This window comes from Acartia tonsa, chromosome 10 (assembly GCF_053477335.1).
Source record: "Acartia tonsa isolate MP-2025a chromosome 10, ASM5347733v1, whole genome shotgun sequence".
In the NCBI taxonomy this organism is placed as follows: domain Eukaryota; kingdom Metazoa; phylum Arthropoda; class Copepoda; order Calanoida; family Acartiidae; genus Acartia; species Acartia tonsa.
The window spans coordinates 6,922,501-6,947,119 of record NC_137269.1 but is presented as its reverse complement, the minus strand read 5'-3'; the positions used below and the strand labels follow the sequence as shown (position 1 = coordinate 6,947,119).

General features: G+C 33.9%; 1 protein-coding gene across 1 annotated transcript; it reads right to left on the bottom strand.

Moving 5' to 3' along the window:
* Window positions 1–825: 825 nt before the first annotated feature.
* On the bottom strand, window positions 826–22,552 carry LOC145329276 (leucine zipper transcription factor-like protein 1). Its single transcript, XM_080173331.1, has 14 exons — window positions 22,449–22,552; window positions 17,204–17,253; window positions 15,996–16,059; window positions 10,901–10,969; window positions 9,973–10,041; window positions 9,543–9,607; window positions 8,056–8,110; window positions 7,688–7,816; window positions 7,346–7,418; window positions 6,866–6,933; window positions 6,058–6,164; window positions 3,238–3,277; window positions 1,622–1,701; window positions 826–1,019 (listed from the first exon to the last, which is right to left on the bottom strand). The coding sequence occupies exons 1-14, from the start codon at window positions 22,449–22,451 to the stop codon at window positions 965–967; spliced, it is 927 nt and encodes a 308-aa protein (XP_080029457.1). The 5' UTR covers window positions 22,452–22,552; the 3' UTR covers window positions 826–964.
* Window positions 22,553–24,619: the final 2,067 nt, after the last annotated feature.

Genomic DNA, 24,619 nt, shown 5'->3' with positions numbered 1-24,619 from the left:
GCAGTTCAACCCTACTGAGCGAGTCCGGTCAAAAGAGCCCCTAGCCTTAAGCTCTTAGTAGGTTAACTGGAACATGAAGGGGGGAGGGATAACTCCCTCCCCACATCAGCGGCTGATAACTTTGACCGCATTCTTTGGCGGTCAAAATAGAAGAAAGAGTTGGCTTAGGAATGTGATGGGTGGAGTTTTAACACCTGCATTTGCCGGGAGTCTCAGAGCGTAGTATGCTCTAGGAAATGACAGTCTGTCTGTCCGACTACCACACTATGTAGATGTTTGTTTCCCATAAAATTTTTGTAGAATAAAAGTATGCAAAGACTAATTGAAACGTTGATTGTTTATGAAAGGACGGACAGACCCTAAATTTAAAAAAAGGGTGGATTCTTTAAAAAAATGCCCCACTAATCGCTTAGTGGAGCAAAATTGTTTTCGTTAAAAATCCACCAAAATCACATTAAAAATCTACAAAAATTAAACAAAATCATAGAAGGGTTATTAACATAAGATTTTATTTAATTTTTGTAGATTTTAATGTGATTTTGGTGGATTTTTCACGAAAACAATTTTGCCCCACTAAGCGATTAGTGGGGCATTTTTTTAAAGAATCCACCTCTGGTCTCTTGTTTTACCTCCCCCCCTTGCATTGGCCTCCTTCTAAAAAAGATTTTACGTCGTCCTTGGATAGCTTAGCTTTATAGAACTTGGTGTAGCTGGACAAAGTGTCTCAAAAATCACGTCATAAAAATGATTGAGATGATAGGAGAAGTGGGAAAGAAAAACCCTAAATTCCCTTAATTTTTTATGACGTCACAAGGCTGATTTTAGAGACACTTTGTCCAGCTACAACTTTGTTATAGGCACCCAGTGATCCTTTTAAGTTATAACTTAAAATTTAGAAATACATAGTATTTGGCATGTTTGCGGATGGCTGCCGAGCCTTCATGAATTAGATATGTTTATTAAACTAATCTTCTGCCTCTTGCTCGGGTTCATAAACTTGTAGTTTCTTTCTTAGAACCCTAAAACAGAAAGAAAATTATAAAAAAAACTCGAAGCTGCACCTTAAAGTAACAGGATGTCTAGTAATCTGACTGTCTCTGTGTGTAACGAAGGATCCCGCTAACCACTGAACCTATCTGATTCTCCTTTACAAGGTAGCTTCTCATAGGTCCTGGGAAGGTTTATAAATATTTTGGTAAAAGGTATCACCACCATTCAAACAGAATTAAGCCATAGAAAAAAAGGGCTCCCCCCCCCAGTTTTCTTTGTAAAAAATTGCACTGAAATGTACGGGGGGGGGGGGGCGGGTTGATTTTAAGAAGTTTCACTACAAAGGTGTTTATCGGTCGAGTCCTGAGGTAAATTCTTAAAAAAAAATTTTGCCTCACTAAAATTTTAGTGAGGCAAAATTATCCCCTCTAAATTTTTAGTGAGCCTCACTGATTTTAGTGAGGCAATTTTTAAAGATTTCACCTCTGTTAATTTATACTAAGGTAAAGACAGACAGACATACATTCTGTTACTTTGATACAATGATATATAAAGTTGATGGATAAACAAAAAAAAGCTTTACAAAATTATAAGTAGGATTGCTATAGAGCTGAAAGTATTAAAAACTTACTTAATAGTTTCATTTTTGCTGTGCAGCATCTTCTTAAAATTTCTGTAAGCTCCGGTTTCACTAAACTTTTTCTCCAACTCCTAGTATTAAAACAAGGATGAAGCTTTGAAATAGTAGAACAAACGGACATTAATACTTGTATATAGTGTCAGAACTGAATAATCAGAAAAGAAATGTATAAGAGTCGAAGAAATTGTAAGTAAATTTGTTGAAAAACTTCTTGACACAGGATAATATTTATGGGCATACCTACATTTTTAGAACTTGATTATAGTGTTGCTTCTCTTATATTATTGTACTTTGTTGTCCTAGGAATCAGTATACCAAAAATTCTGATCGGATAATTATATTACATAAAAATTTGTTGTTAAAAAAGTAAAAAAATCAACATGTCAAAAATGGACGTAAGGACATTCTGGTAATGATTATAGAGTTGCTATGTTTTCTAAATCATCCCTAGCTACTACAGGAATCACCATGCAAAGTTTGAAATCAATAGGACAATTCTAACATGCCTAAATTAACGAAAAAATCTGTTCTGGACGGAAGGACCTATCCTTATTATAGAAAAGATTTGCTTTTAAAGTTTTAACAAGAATAACAACTTCCATAAAAGCGAAGCTCAACAAATTATCTGACAGTCGGTCAAGCAAGTGTTCGTAATTTTTTTTTTTTTTTGGGGGGGGTATTTACCCCCCCCCCCCCCAAAAAAAAGAATTGTTTGGGGGTGGGAAAATACCCCCTCCTAAATGGTTGGGGGTGCCTACGGCACCCCTAGGGTAGGGGTAAATTTTAAAGAGGGGGGGGGGGGTAAAATGAAAAAAAAGGGGGGGGTGATCCCCACTTTACCCCCCCCCCTTGGACGTCTATGATTCTTAACATTTTATACAGGTTTTTTGCCTATAAGATTGTGCTAAATCTTCATAGAAATCACCAATCAAAAAACCAAGTTAATAAAAATATACTATTGTGGTAGGGGTGAAGCAGTTCAACCCTACTGAGCGAGTCCGGTCAAAAGAGCCCCTAGCCTTAAGCTCTTAGTAGGTTAACTGGAACATGAAGGGGGGAGGGATAACTCCCTCCCCACATCAGCGGCTGATAACTTTGACCGCATTCTTTGGCGGTCAAAATAGAAGAAAGAGTTGGCTTAGGAATGTGATGGGTGGAGTTTTAACACCTGCATTTGCCGGGAGTCTCAGAGCGTAGTATGCTCTAGGAAATGACAGTCTGTCTGTCCGACTACCACACTATGTAGATGTTTGTTTCCCATAAAATTTTTGTAGAATAAAAGTATGCAAAGACTAATTGAAACGTTGATTGTTTATGAAAGGACGGACAGACCCTAAATTTAAAAAAGGGTTGCATTGACAAGGTTTTAAATGATGTAAAGATATTTTCCATTTGAAAATAGGACTAATATGTCTAATAGTAGCAAAACTGTTTTATAGTAAGAATAAAGCTTTTCATAGTGCATATAAAAAACGTCATATGGGCCTACCATTGGTCAATTAAAATGTATATTGGCCTGACATTGGTAATTTAGTCTGTGTATTGGCCTATCATTGGTCATTTGTATAATTATATTGTAATTTTTTTACTTAATTAAGTTATATTACCTTTTCAGCTAGGGTTAGTTGATGTTGAATCTCTAAATATCTAAATAAAAATATGCTTTCATTTTACAAGAATGATTATATCCAATATCATTTGGTACAAACACACAGACAAACAAACAGGCATCCTATTACTTTAGTATAAGGATTTAAATAAATCTGATTGTTTTTGTGAATTAAATGGGTGGAACATATTAATTTAAACCTAATTAAAATAAAATTCTATTGTCTAACTACTATACTACATTGCTTCTATTGTTTTTTTTATTTAATCCTATTGTTATATTTAATTAAGTGGGCGGAACCTTGACTGTACAGAATGACCGCTCAAAGCTCAGTTTATGCCCTCAGGTCAAATTTAATTTGCCTGGGGCACTTTGAATATGGCCTTATTAGAGCAAGATTATAAATCAATCCTTTACGGTAATATAATTTAAACCTAATTATAATAAAATTCTATTGTCTAACAACTATCAATTAATGCTTTAATTGGCATTTTAATTAATCCCATTGTTATTGTTAATTAAATAGGCGGAACCTTGCATGCTCAGAATGACCGCTCAAAGCTCAGTTTATGCCCGAAGGTCAAATTCAATTTGCCTGGGGCACTTTTGTTAAGCACTGAGGGCAAGATTATAAATTAATCCTTTACGGTAATTAAAAAAATCCCATTATCTTTTGTTATCTGTTATTAAAATTTGATATTTAATTAGTATTCTACAAGAGAAAAACCAACAATTAATTACTTTATACAATGGGAATTTGGGGTATTGTGGTAATACGGCAACAGACGGACGGGTAGTTTACAGAATTGCTACGCAGTGGCTTATCATAACAAGCCTTCTGCACTAATCCCATTATATCACCATTTACCTCATGACCGCCGGTGACCCCGCTGCGCAGCGGTCAAACTGGCCTGGCTAAATATGGGGAGGGGCACGGAGACGCAGCTATCACGCGCCCCTCACGCAACTATACAACCGGGAGGCGCTGCCTCCCCTTTTACCACAGCTACCCCCACAGACTGTCTACCGCCGTGGGCTAAGCCCTTGTGTCCCACACCCCCTTCAAACCTAACCTATTGTTATAATCTGTTGTATATATATAGTAAACATCCATTGTAAATGCATTCAGTTAAATATATAATTTCTGTATGACTAAATCCTGCTAGTTTGTTTTGGTAGAATACTTCAAGGCTAGGGCTCGTTGGATTCGAACTCGCAACCGGTGAGCTGAAACGCTTCGGCTTACCACAGTATTTTGGGCAATAAATGACTTGTTACGCTTATTCATATTGTGGGTGTGTCAAAGTTTTTTAATAGGAAAAACTTTTGAGTAGCGAGGCTACTCTATAATTTCATATGCCTGTCCGTCCGTCAGCCATTTAGTCCTATGGGGGGAAATGTTATTTTCTCATACGCTATTCAAGATAAACGGCTAATTTTTCAAGATGATTTCTATATCTTAGAGTATACAGTTTATACAATTTACAATGGGTTTTGGGTGTCCCACCCCCCAAGAAAATAGCCTAAAACCAACACAGGACCAGTAGGTATATTCCCTGAAGAGTCGAATCCAATCGGTTCAGTGGTTACCAAGATATTAAGGGACAGACAGACGGACGGACGGACAGACATCAAGCTACTTTGTATTATAGATTCTTGACCTTAACAAATGCTCTTTAAATCTCTTTATCTGTATTCTCATCCATGTTTTTGGTGCTTCATTACTTATGGATGTTATCATCCTTGTCTGTAATTTAAAGACAACATACTTAAAGCCAGGGAAAAGGGAATGATATTCTGACAAACAATTCTAAAGGAAAATTTCCCCACAACCCCCTTCCCCTTTTCCTCCCCTTCTTACCCACCCTCTTCAATTACATGAATAAACAAAATAAACTTTCACCATACTTTAAGAGGTTTCGTGATTTTTTGCAGAATTGATTAGCTACCCCTGCCTTAAAGCGAAACTGAATAAATCAGACGGTAAAACAAACCTATAGAGTAAGCCTTTTAGCTTTAAGCCCTGTACAACAGTTTGGATTCTATTCTTATGAATATTAGGGTAATAAAAAGTGGTCTTGTCTGACCTAATATCGACAATTCGACATGCTATTTCAAATAATTTTTCGGAATATGTTTACATATAAGTAGCCTTTTATAAAAATCTCTTCATATCTGCAGTATAAAGACATTGTAACTACAAACTTAACAACGATGACAACATCCATAATAGCAAAGATCTGAAACGGTAGGACAAATGAACATCAACACTTGTAGAGTGTCAGAACTGAATAATCAGAATATAAATGTATAAGAGTCGATTAAAATTGTAAGTAAATTTGTTGAAAAACTGTTTTATTCAGGATAATGTTTATGGACATACTTACATTTTAGGACTTGATTATAGAGTTGCTTCGCTTATAATATTGTACTTGGTTGTCTCAGGAATCAATATACCAAAAATCAGATCAATCGGATGATTAGATCACATAAAAATTTGTTGTTACAAAAGTAAAAAAATCAACATGTTAAAAATGGACGTGCGGACATTTTGGTAATGATTATAGAGTTGCTACGCTTTCTAAATCGTACCTAACTACTACAGGAATCACCATGCAAAGTTTAAAATCGATAGGACAATTCTAATATGCCTAAATTAACGAAAAAAGCTATCCGTCTCGGACGTACGGGCGTATGGACAGACCCACCCTAAATATAGAAAAGCTTTGCTTTAAAAAATGGATTGGCATATTTGGGTCAGATTTAAACTTCCAGATGATTATTTAAAATTTAAAATTATAAAAGGTTGGAAATCTACCTATGCTTAGCACTTGTTAAATCATCCTCCAATTCTTTCTGTGATTTCAAAGCTAATTCTTTTTCTGCCTCCAGCTTTAGCTTCACTTCCTCCATAGTTTCTGTCAACTAAAATATTTAAATCCTTATATGGGGTGCTGCCACTTTTCCACTAGCAAAAGTATAGCAATTGTGTTTTTGACAAAAAGTGGGTGTATTTTTGTCAATTTCATTTTTAGCTGTATTTTTAGTAATATTTGGCAAAATGCAGGTGTGAATTTGACAGTAAACTGTGTTTTTGACAGTCAAATCACTGTGTTCATTACAGTACTATTACTGTGTTTATGACAGTATTATCACTGTGTTTATGACAGTATTATTACTGTATTTTTGCTAGTGGTAAATCTGCCATGTACCACCTTACATAACAGGAGCTGTGTCTGTCTATACAGTAGGATTTCTGTAACCGCTGAACTAAGATAGTTCTCTTTAACAGTGTAGCTTCTTATATGTCTTGGGAAGGTTTTTAATTGGTGGAGGGTACAACCACTCTGCGAAGAAAATATCCCCCACCTCATTTCACAATTTTTTTACTTTTACTTTTAAAACTTATTACATAATATGGGGTTGACTTACCTCTCCTAAACCTCAAGGGCCCCTAGAGGCCTCTACGGGCGTATCTGCTAGTTAATTAAAAACAAGGATGACAACTTCCAAAGTAGCGCGGTAATTTAAAAAAACAGACAAATTTCCTGAAGAGTTTAGATTGAATTAAGCGCCATTATCCTTTAATCTTTCCCCCCCCCCCACACAAAAAATCTTCACTATACCTGTTGTATTTCTTCAGTGTTATCCTGTACAATAACTTCAGGCTCTTGATTCTTGGAGGCTGCAAGTTCTAGTTTTTAGTTTTATTTCAAACAATACAAATCCTTATTAAAAAGTAACACGATCACTGTGTGTCTGTCTATACCAAAGGTTCTAGCTAACCGCTGAACTGATACGGTTCTCCTTTACAGTGTAGCTTCTCACAGGTCCTTGAAAGGGTTATATATTTTGATGGAGGGTACCCCCACCCAAAGAACCCTCCCCCCTAAATATTTTTCTTTTTAAGACTTAAAGAAAAATTCTTGAGCGTGGGGGAAGGAGTCAATCCCCCACCCCCTCAAGGGCCTCTAGGGGCGTAGTTGCAAGTAAGGTGATATTAAGGGAAAAAAAACAGAACTTTTTTTCAAAAAGCAGATTAAAAGAATGCGTTACTAAAGGAATTGAAATATCTGTGTATTTTTTTGTATTGCATATGTTTAAACCTATTTTAGTTTGTTCCAGCTCCCTCTTCACATTACTTCTCTCATCCATGGCATCCATAGCCTGCTTCTCAACCTTAAATTGACAAAATAATAGAGTTGGGCCGGATATCCGGCTATTTTAAAACTATATTGAAACTATCCGGCCGGATATCTGTTTTAAATGGCTGTAAATTTTATATTAAAAATCTCAAAACATAATTTTTTTCTACTTTAATATCCGGTTATCCGGCTGTATGTATATCCGGTAATTTGCCGTGAGTTGTGAGTTTGTTGCGAAACTGTTACAGGTATAATACTTTCAAGTTTTAAATTGATAGGACAATTCTAACATGCCTAACTTACCGTCTTTAGTCTGGCTTTCAACTCTGCGTTTTCCAGTTCAATCTTTTGAATCTGAATATTGAGAAGCTGAGCTGGACCTCCCTCGTTCAGCGGGGCCAGTCTCTTCTTCTCCAGGGTTGCGGGCTCTACCTGCAGGTCAGGTGGATTAGTGATTGTTTGCTGATTGATTTTGAAATAAGTCATTATATTGATTAAAAAAATATCAACTTAACTTGAAAATTTATGTCTTTTTGTAATCTTGAGGTTTAAAAACATTAATTGCTAAAGATTATCACTATTCAAGTGGTAGTACAACTTCGGAAATTAGGGAAGAAATAGGCAATTAATTTTCAGTTGATCCCTTGTTTGAAGGAATTATTTATTTTTACCTTTGTTTCTTTGCTCTGTGTTTCCTCCCATTCTCTAACTGCGTTCAACAACTCCCTAAAAAAAGTGATTTACTTTCTGGGGTTGGGCCGGATACTTTTTTGGCCGGATACCGGATATCCGGCTAATTTCTAATGCTGGATATCCGGATATCTTGCAAACGATTGATATCCGGCAAATTACCAAATATCCGGCCGGATAACCAGATATCCGACATTAGAGATCAGCCGGATATCAGGCATCATGATAGTTTCAATATCCGGTATTCGGCCGGATATTGAAAATGGCCGGACAACCCTAGTACTTTCCCTTAAAATACCGGTCGAGCACTGAACATTGAACAACCCTTCCTTATTTTTTAAATAAGTTAAAAATATGAAGAATGAAAATTTTTTTCTTACAATGCCTAACCCATGCGAGGGGCAAACAATTCGTGGCTATCAAGTATCTAATAAAACCTAACCTAACCTGACCTTGAATCACTCCCCCCTTTTCTTAAATTTAATCCTTATAATAAAGTAACAGGATGTTTTTTTGACTGTTTGTGTGTACCGAAGGATCTTGCTAACCGCTTAACCGATCGGGCTCTCCTTAACAGGGTAGCTTTTTATAGGTCCCGGGAAGGTTTATAACTATTTTGGGGGAGGGTACCACCAACCTCCCTAGAGAAATCGCCCTTAGTTCCCCCCCCCCCCTTAAAAAAATAAGAAATAAGAAATTGGGTTATCTAATTCGACTCACCCCTCCTCAAGTGCCCCTAGAGGCCGCTAGTGGCGTAGCAGCTAGTTTTAAAATATTTCATCAAGTCACTTTAAGGGAAAACGACTGTAAATATTTACTTGCAGAGCTTCTATACAAGTTTTTCATTTTGCCATTTGTTCTTAAAATATTCTAATTTAGTTGATTTTCGAATTTTTTTTGGAAAACCCCCGTTTTCTGTGTACTAATGTCTTTCCTGCGACCAGAAAATGTTGTACATATAAAACAAGGATGACAAAATCCATAAAAGCAAACCACTGAAACGGTAGGACAAACGGACATTAACACTTGTATAGTGTCAGAACTGAACAATCAGAATATAATGTTTATGGACATACTTACATTTTTAGGACTTGGTTACAGACTTGCTTCGCTCATAATATTGTACTTTGTTGTCCCAGGAATCAATGTACCAAAAATCAGATCAATCGGATAATTAGATCACATAAAAATTTGTTGTTAAAAAAGTAGAAAAATCAACATGTTTAAAATGGACGTAAGGAATTCTGGTAATGATTATAGAGTTGCTACGCTTTCTAAATCGTACCTAAAACGACTCCAGGAATCACCATGCAAAGTTTAAAATAGATAGGAGAATTCTAACATGCCTACATTAACAAAAAAAGCTATCCGTCTAGGACGGACGGACGGACTGACCCTAATTATAGAAAATCTTCGCTTTAAAAAGAAATTATAGTCTAGCATCGCAACCAAGAACGTCGTCTTATACCTGTTCTCAACCTCAGATAAGTCGGTTTCTAGGTTCAAATGCCACTTTTCTGCTTGAGAAAAAACCTGAATATAAATTTTGTTTACATTATTTCGTGTTTCAATATCAAAACTTGAGAAAAGAATAGTTATTCACCGTATCGTATTATAGACAGCTTTCCTCAGATATTTACATTGAAAATTATGTTACCAAACTGGTTTTAATATTATGTTTTTTTTAAATTTTGATATTAGTGGAAATTTTTTAAAATATAATGCTATACTTGATTTTTCAGTATGACGTATATTAGTCAGTTTCGAAGCCATACAGAAAAAACCCCGAAGAATTCTAACTAAAGACAATTGTTTTACATATAACATTGAGCTTATAGGTATTTGAGTCACGTATACAGATGGGATGCATGTTTTACTTTAGACTTTTTAAATTTTACCTGTTTTAAAAGCAGAACATTTGTATGAGATGAATTTATTAATTCTGCTTCAACCTCACTTACTACAGCCTTAACAAAAATAAAGATATAAAGATAAACAAGTATGACAACATCCTTAAAGCGAAGCCCTGACACGGTTCGACAAACCAGTATCAAAACTTGTAGAGTGTCAGAATTTAAAAAAAAGCAGAAAATAAATGTGTAAGTCTAAACAAAATTGTAAGTAAATTTGTTGCAAAACTTCAATACAGAATACTGTTTAGGACATACTTACATTTAAGACTTGATTATAGGCTTATAATAGTGAACCTTGTTGTAATAGGAAGCAATATTACAGATAATTATATCACATTGAAAAGTGTTGTTCTAAAGGTTAAAAAGCAACATGGACGTAAAGACTTTCTGGCAACAATTATAGATTTGCTTCGCTTTCTAAATCCTACCTAACTGTTATAGGAATCATCATGCAAAGTTTTAAAATTTATATGACAATTCTAACATGTATAAGTTAACAAAAAGTTCCGGACGTACGAAAGACTAATAATTTAAACAGGCAAGTGCCTAGGAATTTGCAAAAATTGTGCGACCTTAAAAGATCAAACTTGGTAAAGATGATGGAGTGGGCAATGTTTGATAAATGTTTAGATGAATGTTTCAATTGGTGCAATGAAAACAATTGAACTAAAGTTTTCTTGTGACATTTCAAAGGCACCTTCTAGGACTCATTAAGAAAACAAGGATGACAACATCCACAAAAGCGAAGCACTGAAATGGAAGGACAAACGGACATTAACACTTGTAATTTTGTGTAGCTTTATTGGGGATGTATATCGATTTATCTGCCATTGTCTTATCCCTTTAGATCCCTAGAATTAATCTAAAGAGACAAAAATATTTTTTTTACAAAACTAAGATCATTCTTGGTTACCTCAGTAACAGCAGAAAGAGTATCTTCAACCTCATCAAGTGTAAAGGTATCATCAATCAATCTAGGATCCTACAAAATAATAACCATTAAAATTATTTCCATCTAATTTATATTCAGAAATTTACCAAACTATAGAAAGATATATTTGTATTTTGTATTTGAATTAAATAGGCTACAAATGAAAGGATTTGAAAAAGATTTTGATTTTGGGAAGGGGGGTTAAAAAATTTTTAACTCCCCTTCCCTAGACGCTCTTGAACATAGAAATTTATGACACAGTGACTTGGATAGTAAGATATATAAGTTGGAAAGAATTTTAATGTATATAATAGATTTGAAATCTGCATAAAATTTTAAGGATTTTTTTTTTAAATTCGTTTTTTGTATAATTCTTTATCCAAAAACGCATATACAATTTAAGTTAATTAATTTTGACATCTGTGATTGGTGGATTGAAAATTATCTGCGCTCTGATTGGAGAAATTTAAGTGTCGCACATCATTAAACTAATTAGAGCGCAGGTAGTTTCCAATCCACCTAAAGGGTGTTAAAAAAATAACCGATCGCCCACAATTTGAACCACCATAAGTACTTCAAATCTTGGAGATAAGCCCCATAATGTTTAGAGTTTTTGATGGGGCATGTTAAGACCTTTCTTTAGACACCTTAACAAGGTTTCTAACTCAATCTATGCCAATTTGACATAAAAAAGACATTCCCATCCAACTTTGAGGCATGACGGCTCTGTCTATTCCTAGTTCTTGATGATTGCCAGGTCCTTCTTTTTGATGCCAAATTGGCTAAGATTGTGTTAGAAACCTTGTTGAGGTGTCTAAAGAAAGGTCTTTACATGCCCCATCAAAAACTCCAAACATTATGGGGTCTATCTACAAGATTTTAAGTACTTATTGTGGTCAAGTTGTGAGCGATTGGTTTTTAAAAAGACAAATTTGTAATAAAATATGCACTTTCGGCGTAGGGCAAATTTCTCTGCAATGACTAGGTCTTAAGCTCTAGGGCTCTGGAAGGGTGAGTAGATTCAAAATTCAATATTGTTTTCTTATTGTCATTGCTTGGGCATGAATTGTATTATTTTTTAATAGTTTTGGACCAAAACTGTCAGGTTTATATTGACAAAAGTGAAGCGATTGGTTTTTATTTTAACACCCTTTATCCCATTGGTCAAAATTTATGAACTTAAATTGTATTTCCGCTTTTAGATAAAGAATTATACAAAAAATGAATTTTATAAAAAAAAATCCTTAAAATTTGATGCAGATTTCAAATCTCCCTCTAACATTAAAATTCTTTCCAACTTATTTATCTTAATGGATAGTTCCAATTAGCGGTTAGGCCCTATGAAAAGTCTAGGGGCGCCATATATTACTGTGTGGGTGTAATTACAATGGAACGACCAGGTAGGGAGAGAACATTGCGCTATTTCTTACAATCGTTCTAAAAGTTTTATGATAACGTTTTCTTAATAGTTTGCTTAACAACTTTGTGGACTTTTTTTATTAAATTTTAATTGGTTTAATAATCTACAAAAAGGTAATTTTGTGTATTATCACTGGGGATGTACATCAATTTGTAGGCCATTGTCTTATCCCTTTAGATCCCTGCAATAGAAACCATTGCACATTGGGGCAAATCAACCAAAAAGGGGATTTAATTATTTAGTACCCTTAAAATTCATCTCACAAAAATTTCATTTTATACTTTTTTGTAGGTAATTTAACAACAAACAAATTTGCTTTTATGTTTTTTTCTGTCATTTGAAAGGAACATGGAGATAAAGGTCATTTTATGAAGGTAGATAGAGAATTACCAGATTAACCCCTCCCGAAAATAGCCCCCCCCCCTTACCCTATCCATCTATCTATCCATCAATCTATCCATCTATCTATCCATATATCTATCCATCTATCTATCCATCTATCTATCAATCTATCTATCCATCTATCTATCCATCTATCTATCTATCCATCTATCTATCCATCTGTCTATCCATCTATATATCGATCCATCTATCTATCCATCAACTATTCATCTCTTTATCCATCAACTATCAATTTATCCATCCATCAATCTATCCCTCTATCTACCCATCCATCTATCTATCTGTCTATCCATTTACTTATCCATCTATCTATCCATATATCTATTCATCTACCTATTATTATGAAGGTAGATAGCAAAATTACCAGATTAACCCCTCCCGAAAATAGTCCCCCCTTACCCTATCCATCTATCTATCCATCAATCTATCCATCTATCTATCCATCAATCTATCCATCTATCTATCCATATATCTATCCATCTGTATATCCATCTATCTATCCATCTATCTATCCATCTATCTATCCATCTATCTATCCATCTATCTATCCATCTGTCTATCCATCTATATATCGATCCATCTATCTATCCATCAACTATTCATCTCTTTATCCATCAACTATCAATTTATCCATCCATTAATCTATCCATCTGTCTATCCATTTACTTATCCATCTATCTATCCATATATTTATTCATCTACCTATCCATCTATCTATCCATCTATCTATCCATCAACTATCTTGAATTTCGTGTTTAAAATGTCTAATTAGGGGTTTTGGTTATCAGAGCAATATGAGAATTTTTTAGTAGCGCAGCTACCCTTTCACTAGCTTTTTGGGCCCTTTAAAGTGTAACTAGGTTAATTGTAGTCCGATTTTAGTGTTCAAAGTGTCAAATTTGGGGTCATGGAATTCATTTCAGTAGGAGGGGAGGGGATGGTGTAAATGGGGGTGGATGGGGATCCTTATTTTAGCAAGCTACAAGTTTCACTTTATTTTTATGTTTAATAAATTCATTATAAATGTGGGCATGATTAACCTAATTTTTTTTAACTAATATCTATATTTATAATTATAATTACTGTTTATATGTATACTAGCGGCTTCGCCCCTAGCCTCTAGGGGATTTGCCCCAAGAGGTAATTAAACAAGGATGACAACATCCATGAAAGAAGCGAAGCTCTGAAATGGAAGGACAAACGAACATTAACACTTGTGAAGTGTCAGAACTGAATATTAATGCATGTCTATACAAAATTGTAATTAAAACTGATTAAATACATGTTACTGTTTAAGTACATACTGACGTTTTTAGGACTTGATTATAGAGATGCTTCGCTTATAACAATAGACGTTATTGAAATAGGAATCAGTATTCAAAAAATCAGATGAATAGGATATTTTTAACATTCAAAACCATTATTTGTTGTAAAAAAAGTAAAAATCAGCTTGTTATAAATGGATGTACGGACTTTCTGGTAACGATTATAGAGTTGCTGTGCTTTCTAAGTCGTACCTAACTGTTGTAGAAATCAGCATGAAAAGTTTGAGATCGATAGGACAATTCTAGCCTGTTTAAGTTAAGTAAAAAAGCTAACTGTACCAGACGTACGGACGGACCGACCCTAATTATAGAAATATGAAAAAATTTAGGGGGATTTTTATTTTTGAAAAAGATCTTTAAACAACCACAGGACCAGTAGATATATTCCCTGAAGAGTAGAATTCAATCAGTTTAGTGGTTAGCGAGATCTTAAGGGATGGGCGGACAGACAAACAGACATCAAGCTACTTTGTATTATATATTAACACCTAGGGATCTAAGGAACAAAACAATAACCGATTAATATGTACATCCCCAATATTGATACATATTTAATAAATACATATTTAATAAATTATAATACAAAATTATTTGTCTGTAGATGACAATTAGTGGTTGAAAAGTTTTGACACTCATCAACAGCACTTAATGAACCAACCAATAAAAAATCAATTAAATTTCCTGAAGTTCTTATGCTAACGAATATAAAAACGTTATTATAAAACTTTGAAATTTGGGGACTAGTGTAATTAACAGTCCCCTCCCTTTCTAAATAAAACTGCTGACTTTAAACATGAATACCCTGTAACTACATAATTTAAAAACAAAGCATTACCAATAGACAGACAGATAGACTACTTGCTAATTCAAATTTAGAATGATTATAAGAACCTCACGTTATTTGCATATTAACTTTACCTTTTCGCAGTGAGGTAGGGGACATTGGGCTGTTTATAACACTAGTCCCCAAAGTTTTACAGTTGTGTGTTCAAACGTTTTAACTACTAACTTTGATCTACAAAAAGGGTAATTTTGTGTATTATCATTGGGGATGTACAACAATTTATTGACCTTTGTCTTATCCCTTTAGATCCCTGATATTTGTAATAATCTATAGAAACGATTATTTAGTAACATTAAAACATCAAACATAAAGAGGTTTAGATTTAGGTTTAGCCCCCCCCCCCTCTCCCCCCGCATCATTTAGTGCAATAGAACTTGAAAATATTTATTATTAACTTTAATTCTAAGTCAGAATAAATATTTCCGAATATGTCTATGTTTCTGTGTCTTTTATTTATTTGAATTATATCTTAAGTTTTGACTTTAAAAGCGCGTTTAAACGCCTTTTCTTACAAGCTTTTCGTGCACCCACGTTCAGAAAACAGGCTAAAAACCCCTACGGGGGCGCGGGGGGGTAAATGAGACCAGTACAGGCGATTATGATATGTCTTTGGGTAATCAAATATCGTATTTTTAGTCGGTGGCAACCAGTGAAAACATGTTTCCTCTTACTGTCTTCTGAAATGTTGATTAAAAAACAAACAAATAAAAACTAAAATCTTGACTTCAACTAGAATTATTTAAGACTAATTTCTTCAATTTGTGTTTTTTTCTTTTATACTGTCAAAATATATGTAATGCATGACTCATCAGAAGTTATTTTGTCTAATTACGTTAATTCTAAGAGATTTTATAATACTTTTAAAATAGTTGGTGAAACACAAAAAGTATGCCTTTTTCTGTAAGAAAATTTTTGCATTTCTTGACTTCCATGCATTAGAATGCTTACTTAAAAAGCGTATTTTTACGATTCCTTTGAAATCTGATGTACATTGGGTATGATAATACTCATAGAATGTTTAAAACTTGATTTGGGGGTGGTGAATTGTTGCCCCTTGTTGCCCCTATGTGCATTGTATGTCCCCACCTTAGTGTCCTCAATGGCGGCTTTTACACATTTTATGGCTTGTTCGCGCTGATATTTGGCAAACCTGAACAAAAAAATAAAATTTACTACGTTAATGTTCATACAATTAAGCACACAAATAACATTTAGCAAGAACATTTAAAAAAATTAGTTGACACAATTAAAATGAGTTGGGTTTATGTGAAGAACAGATCTATAGTATAGATGTATATAACTATTTCCTTTCTTTTTCAAAGACCTTTTTTGTCTGTTTCTAAATTATTTTCTGCAACTTGGCTGTGTTAATATAAGCAACACCAATTTGAATTTCAATGACCCAATAGAAAGGTTGCTCAAGGTTGATGCGATGGTGAGATACAGTTATTTAACTCTTTTTCTCTCTAGTGTTTTACTCTAATATCTGAAGCGCGAAGCGTTGATAAATTATTGACTCCTTCCCAAAAAATTTGAACTGAAGGATAGATGTATTACATAATATTTGGGGGTTGGTAAGGAGATAGATTAAATGTAAACAGATAATTTCAACAACATATTGCCTATTCTCTTCTAGAAATTTTTCAGGTGGACCAACAAAACTAGAATTAATTTTCCCATATTCATTCGAATCCGGTGGATTAGAACAGGTTCTAATCCATACAAAAATCTTTTGTTTTAATCTTATAATTGCACATTTTATATCCGCGGAAAGCTGTTTATAATACGATGCAAGAAATAACTATTATCATTTTTTACTATATGATGAGATAAATAACTATACTTGGCTGTGATGAAATATTTTTATATTTTTTCTTTGCAGATTCCCTGTTCTAATAAACAAATAAAAATTTACTTTGAATATTTTTTTTTATAGCTTATATTAGTTTTTTTTTGTAGGAACATCTAAAAATTCGTCCTAATGTAATATATATTTGTCATGAACACATTTTTAAAAATTATTGTCTTTTTATAGTTCCATTGATGATGAAAAATTATTCGAAATTTTTTTCCGCCAAAATTAATTTTTTTTTTGAGGTCAACCACTGAAAGCTTCACTGAAAAGTTGGGGTATAGTCCTTTTCGTGACAACGTTTCTTAAGGGGCGTTTTATCGTAGTTTCTCGGTAACCTTTCCTCTATTTCTAACCTATCAAAAGCTACGATGAAAATACTACGACGTAACGCCCCTTAAGAGGCGTTGTCACGAAAGGGACTATACCCAAAAGTTGTAACCTGAGATAGGAAACAATTTGTTCTTTATGGGCAGCCTCCAAATCTTCCGCCTGAAAAAAAGACATTAAGTTTTAATTGCTTTCTTTTTATGGGTTACTATTACAGGTATAAGGGATATTCAATAAAAAGTTTTGGGTATAGTTCCTTTCGTGGCAACGTCTCTTAAGGAACGTTTCGTCGTATTTTCAGAGTAACTTTTGTTGGTTATTTTAGGTTAAGGTAGGTTAGTTAGGGGCTGGAAATAAGGGAGAAGCTACTGTGAAAATACGACGAAACGCCCCTTAAGAGGCGTTGCCATGAAAGGTACTATACCCAAAGTTTTAGAAGCGAAACTACTTTATTAGTAGTCTCTAAGCAGCGTAATTGATCCCTAAAACAATCCTAGGAAAATTGACTTTTTTAATTGCCAGATTCAATAAAAAATTACACCCCCTCGATTTTTGTTCACACCACCACATGAGAACCAGGAAGAGGGTTTAACTTTTCAAATATATTCAAAAGAAGTTGCTAACCCTATTGGAGGCATCAGCGTAAATAATAGCGTGCCTGCTTACTGATGGGGGGGGGGGGGGTATCGGGGTCATGTCTGGACCACACCGTGTCATACTAGTGAAGTTAAAAAATAAGAAAAGCCTAAATGGTATACAGAAATATAAAAATGTAGTACGTTAGGAATTCCTTATCCTCTGGACATTAAATTATATGGTTTGTACCTTATTGTATTACTCCAAAAATTAAATCAATTGGAAGATTATATCACATAACAATTGCTGTTAAAAATTAACATGTTTAAAATGGGCGTACGGAAATTCTGGTAACGATTATAGAGTTGCTATGCTTTCTAAATCGTACCTAACTACTATAGGAATCACCATACAAAGTTTGAAATCGATAGGTCAATTCTAACATGCCTAAATTAACGAAAAAGCTATCCGTTCCAGACGTACGGACGGACCGACCCTAATTTTAGAAAAGCTTCGGTTTAAAAAATGTAGTACGTTAGGAATTCATTATCCTGTGGTTATTAAATTGTGTGGTTGATAAACTGAAAATTGATTACCTATTTCTTCCCTAATTTCCGAAGTTGTACAGCAGATAACCCAACTATTGCAAAACCTATTTTCAGCTACTTAGGTCAAAGGGAAAAGCGATATAATGTATAAACGATTTATAAATTATAAAAAAAATGTTTAGGACTTCAAAACAAAGGTCCTGCCATCAAAGGGTTGATTGTCTATTCCTTTACTTTTTAAAGAAACACTGTTACCAGTTGGTGTTATTTGGAATAATTATCTGTATTTCATGGTTGGTTTCATAAGATGCAATTTGAAAGTATTTTAGTGTGTACTTTACACTAATCTTTAAGTAGAACAAGACCGTAAACGTTCATAACACAACAATGTACATGAAATTAAATCTACATTTCATTATTATTCATCATGTAGCTATTAATATCCTATTATAAAAAGTATTAAGGTTTTGTTTGTCTGTAGCGAAGGATCTCGCTAACCGCTGAACCGATATGGTTCTACTTTACAAAAAAAAGCTTCTTATAGGTCCTAAGATGGCTTTAGGCTATATTATTTTTAAAAAAAGGTCTGGGTATGGTTTTAGGCTACTTTCTTCCCTTCCATATCCCTTCGAATATATAGCCCCTGCGTGATAGGGGCGAAGCTGCTAGTTTGATTAAAAATTTACGTCGCTCAAAAATGTTTGAAGGTAAATTTAAAATTTAGTACATTGGGAGGAGGGGGCGGGGGGGGGGGGGGTTAGTCAGGATCTACTGCAGTTCACGGTAAAATATTGCTGGTAAGCAATATTTTCAAAAATCTATGAATTTTAAAGGCTGCTAGCTGCCAAACGGCCGAACGTACAGATCATGCCCACACACTGTTTTAAGCGGCATAAGAAGGCCTACAAATAATCTGGAAAAGCCATAAATCAATAATGCATAATTATCTCGCAGTGCAGAGAAATGCGCGAAAAAGACCTATTTTACGCGTTTTTTCTTTAGTGAAGCTTTCCCTGTGCATAATTGGATCTTGGCTATTCCAGATTATTTGTAGGCCTTCTTATGCTGCTTAAAATGGTGTGCGGGCATAATCTGTACGTTCAGCTGTTTGGCAGCTAGCAGTCTTTAAAATTCATAGCTTTTTGTAAATATTGCTTACCAGCAATATTTTACCGTGAACTGCAGTAGATCCGCAAGTCAATCTATAACCTATTGTAGGACCAGACTAATCACTGATACACCTTTATAAATCTTCATTTCTATTTAAAACATTCATTTACTATCTTTCACATTAATATGAGATCTAGAAGGATAGAAAATGAGAGAGATAAATTAATGTGAATCTGTAAAATAAAAATACAAAAAAAAATAAAATAAAAAAAAAATGATTATTTTAAGAGCAAAGAAAGGGTTGAGAAAATCTTTTTAAACAGAGACCTATGTAACGGGATGTCAACACCACAAAATAAAAAGACAAAGAACTGCCTTCCCTTTTTCACCTCAGTAAGGTTTGTCAACCTTAAACTATCTCTGTGAACGCCACTATTTTGTAAAGAGTAGCTGCGCTACTTGAAATATTAAGAAAATGGAAAAGTGCACCATAATCTTCTTTCACCATTTTTTAAAGGCAAAGCTTTTCTATTATTAGGGTCGGTCCGTACGTCTGTACCGGATAGCTTTTTTTCGTTAACTTAGGCATGTTAAAAGTGTCCTATTGATGATTCCTGTAGTAGTTAGGTATGATTTAAAAAGCGTAGCAACTCTATAATCGTTACCATAATGTCTGTACGTCCATTTTAAACATTTTTTAACTTTTTCAACAACAATTTTTTATGTGATATAATCATCCGATTGAACTGATTTTTGGAGTACTGATTCCTATTACAATAAGGTACAATATTACAAGCGAAGCATCTCTATAATCAATTCCTAAAAAAGTCAGTATGTCCTGAAACAGTGTTCTGTATTGAAGAAGTTTTGTAACAAATTCACGTATAATTTTAATTTTGTCAAAACTTATTTTTTTTATATTTTGTATATTCAGTTCTGACACTGTACAAGAGTTAATGTTCCTCTGTCATACTGTTTCAGAGCTTTGCTTTTATGGATGTTGTTATCCTTGTTTTTGCAAATTTCTTTGGGTAACATCTCATTAGGAAACAAACAAGGATAATTATGCACAATAGAATCCGCTCGTCGTCAAGGAAGGTGATGGGATCGAGTCTCGGTTCAACACCATGTAAAAAATAAAGACGATATAAATAGTTCCCACTGCTTCTATATCAGTTGCGCGACATTAATAGTAAGAGTAGAGGGAATGCTCTGGCTAGAAACAGGCTCAACTCATTACCATGCTCAGTTAAACTTCTAGATAAAGGAGGTGCATCAAAGAGTTGGTTATCTGTTTAGTGTTATCTTACTTAACACCGAGGGTGATTGAGCGCGTTACACTGCAATTCAAACTCAGAGTAAATATATTCAACGTGGCGTGAGGAGGTCATCATGTATAATAGTAGAGAAGCTATAATATGAATATATTTTTACCATGGTCACCTAGAAGAGAAAAGGGAGGGGGGGGGGGGTGGATTCTCAACCCTCTCTTTTCCAAATTAAGTTTTAAAATATAAAAATCTCTTTGTAAGGGGGAGTATTCTTGCAAGGGTGTAGGTAGTAGGTACCCTCCTCAAAAATAGATAAAAATTTCGCAGGACCTATATTAAGCTGTAAATGGTAAAAATGAAGAACCATATTGATTTAGTAGCTTGCAAGATCTTATGATACAGCAACTCTCATACAAAGATAGGACAAAGAAAAAAAACTATAACAAAAAGCACAAAATTAAGGATGACAACATCCATAATCAGCCAATATTATTTTCCAACATGGGAATCGTCACACTAAAAACTAGTAACCTAATCTTATTATTTGAAGTAGTAAGCTTTTTTGTCTGTAGCAAAGGATCTCGCTAACTGCTAACCCAATATGGTTTTCTTTTACAATAAAGCTCCTTATAGGTCTAAGAAAGGTTTTAAATTATTTTTTGGGGAGGGTATATCCCACATTAATTGCTCCTAAGGGCGTAGCCACTAGTCTATGATAGAATTAATGTAGTAACATTTATTTGACCTGAAGCTAAAGATCTCGGAAACTGGTAGTCCAAATTAAAATAACTTTTTAGTGAAGCTTTAAAAATGTATTTTGGTGGTTTTAGGCTAATTTACTGTCCCCTTCTCAATCCTCTAGAATCTAGGGGGATAGCAAGAAATGTTTTATAAAAGTGTTGTTAAAAGATAAAATAAATTTAAAATTGGCAATGGAATACTCTAATTGAAATTGTTATTCCTGTTAATTTCTAAGACGAAGCCCATTCTGTCCTTCTTTTGATTCCTTTGACGTCATAAAAATGAGGGATTATCCAGGTTTTATTTCCCACTTCTCCTCTCATCTATTCTCATCTTTTATGACGTCACAGGAATCAAAGTAGAACAGATTTAAAAAACACAGACCAACAGACACAAAAATTAAATATTTCAGAAAAGATTTGCATCTAAACTTTTCTTTAATTTCCAACTTGACCTTGGGAAAACATTTATATAACTCTAATTAGATATTGGTAAAAACCAATTTCAAAAAATACGATTTTTATTTTGTAATTAACCAGCTAGCCTCAAGTAGCTATGCATATATTCTAAGGGAAAGAGAGATGCTTGAAAATAGCCTAAATTCATCCAAAGACTTTAATTTAAAAATGGAATAGCCTAAAACCTATGTGATGCTCTCCTAAACTGGTGAACTAAATCGGTTCAGTATTCAGATTCAGACCAAAAAATATATTACTTTGATGCTGTGAGTATTGGTGCAAAAAATATGACGTAACAAAAAAAATTAGCCAATGAGAGTCCAGTATAAATTTTACTATTGGTCAAAAACGGCCTCTCATTGGCTAATTTTTTTTGTTACGTGATATTTTTTGCACCAATACTCACAGCATCTATTACTTTATATAAATAAATAAAAAAAATTTAAATGGACGCATGGACTGTTGAGTAACGATTATAGAGCTGCTACGCTTTCTAGATCGTATTTGACTCTTATAGGAATCATCATTTTAAGTTTGAAATCGATATAACAATTCTAACATGCCTAAATTAATTAAAAGAGCTAACTGTGACGTAAGGACTGACATACAGACCTTGATTATAGAAAAGCTTCGCTTTTAAAAAGTTCACTTACCATTATAAATGTTGATTTTACAGATGAAATTTATGAAATAGAAATAAATTATGAATAATAGAAACCACAGCACCGGCTTATTTCAGGAATCTGACACAATTCTTATAAAGGTTGTGCCATCCAATGTTAATATTGGAAAGTCGAGAAATTTGAAGAGCGCAAGTTTTTAATAATATACAGCTTTTCCTTTTAGAAAAAAGGATAATTTGGTATTAGTTAAAAAATACAAGGATAACAACATCCATGAAAGCAAAGCACTGAAACGGTAGGAGAAACGGACATATAACACTTGTATAGTGTCAGAACTGAATATAAATGTATAAGAGTCAAAGCAAAATTTTGAGTAAATTTGTTAAAAAACTTCTTGACATGGGATAATGTTTATGGACATACTTACATTTTTAGGACTTTATTATAGAGTTGCTTCGCTTATAATATTGTACTTTGTTGTCTAAGGAATCAATATAGTCGATAGGACAATTCTAACATGCCTAAAATAAGCTAAATTAAGTTAAAGCTATCTGTCACGGACTTACGGAACGACCCTAATTATAGAAAAGCTTCGCTTTTAAAAATATAACAGTAAACTGAAATAAAGATTAGGCACTAAGAAGATTAAACTGTAATACTCAGCAATCATAAGGGATAAGACTATGGACGATAAATTGATGTAGCTATACCTCCAATCATAATAAACAAAATTACTCCTTTTGTATTATAAAATTATTGGGGGAAAAGTTTGAACACTCATGCTTTGCTAAAAACAATTAGAATTAAATAAAAAGTTTTTAGGCCAATAAATATAGAGAAGCTGCGTTACTAAAATAATAAGCTTTTTTCAAGTTTAGATAACATATCAATAGTTTAGATGTATATACAGACAACTACCTCCCTTCCTTTTCCAAAGACCTCTTTGTTCTGCTTCTAAATTAGTTTCTGCTATTTGTCTGTGTTAATATGAGGGACACCATTGGTTGATTTTCAATGACCCAATAGAAAGTTTTTACAAGGCCTTTGTGATGGGAAGATACAGTTATTTAACTCTTTCTCCCTCTATTGTTTTACTCTAATATTTAAATGCACTTTTTTCTGTATCCTGTATTTTAATTCTACTTTGAATGTAATAACTTTGAAATACAATATAGTAGTAACCATTTCCCTGCTTTCCTTTTCATATTTACCTTTACCAGTCCACCAGCAAACCAGGGATCTCAGGGGATAAGACAATGGATGATAAATTTATGTACATTATCAATGATAAACAAAACTACCCCTGTATATTGATTTAATGTAAATTTTTTTTATACAACCAAACAAAATCCAATTAAAGTTTTTTTTTCCAAATGAGAAAACTTCTGGTACAAGAGTAATTTACAGTCCAACGTCCTCTTCCTCCCTGCCAACAACCCCTTTTCTAACCTTTCCCTTTCCCCACGATAATAAAAAGGGATTTTTTTAAAGTGAAGCTTTTCTATAATTAGGTTCGGTCCGTACGTCCATCCGTCTGTCTATTAACCGTCCGTTTCGAACGGATAGCTGTTTTCGTTAATTTAGGCATCTTAGAATTATCCTATCTATTTGAAACTTTGAGATTCCTGTAGTAGTTAGGTACGATTTTGAAAGGGTAGCAACTCTATATTCGTTACAAGAATGTCCGTACGTCCATTTTAATTATGTTAATTTTTTACTTTTTTTAACAACGAATTTTTATGTGATAAAATTATCCGATTGATCTGATTTTTGGAATATTGATTCCTAGGACAACAAAGTACAATGTTATGAGCGAAGCATCTCTATAATGAAGTTCTAAAAACGTAAGTATGGCCTTAAGCATTATTCTGACACTCTACAAATGTTAATGTTCGTTTGTCCTACCGTTTCAGAGCTTTGCTTTTATGGATGTTGCCATCCTTGTTAATTATTACTGGGAGATATAAAGATAGGATAATGGAAGACTAATTAATGTGTGTAACTAGCGGATACGCCCCTAGAGGCCTCTAGGGAAAAGAGTTAACCCCTCCCTCCCCAAATTTTAATTTTAGTTTAGGGGGAGGGGGGTTAGTTTTTCTAGTGGCGATTTCTCTTTGGTTGGGGTTGTTACCCTGTAAAGATGAACCATTTCGGTTCAGCGGTAAGCGAGATCCTTCGGTACAGATAAAAAACTTTATGTA

Bases quoted from the DNA above. Each gene is read 5' to 3' on its own strand.
- LOC145329276 (XM_080173331.1), bottom strand. The intron at 7,817-8,055 runs GTAAAAATAAAT...CCTGACCTGCAG, and splicing joins CACAGAGCAAAGAAACAAAG to GTAGAGCCCGCAACCCTGGA. The intron at 6,165-6,865 runs GTATAGTGAAGA...TAAATATTTTAG, and splicing joins ACACTGAAGAAATACAACAG to TTGACAGAAACTATGGAGGA.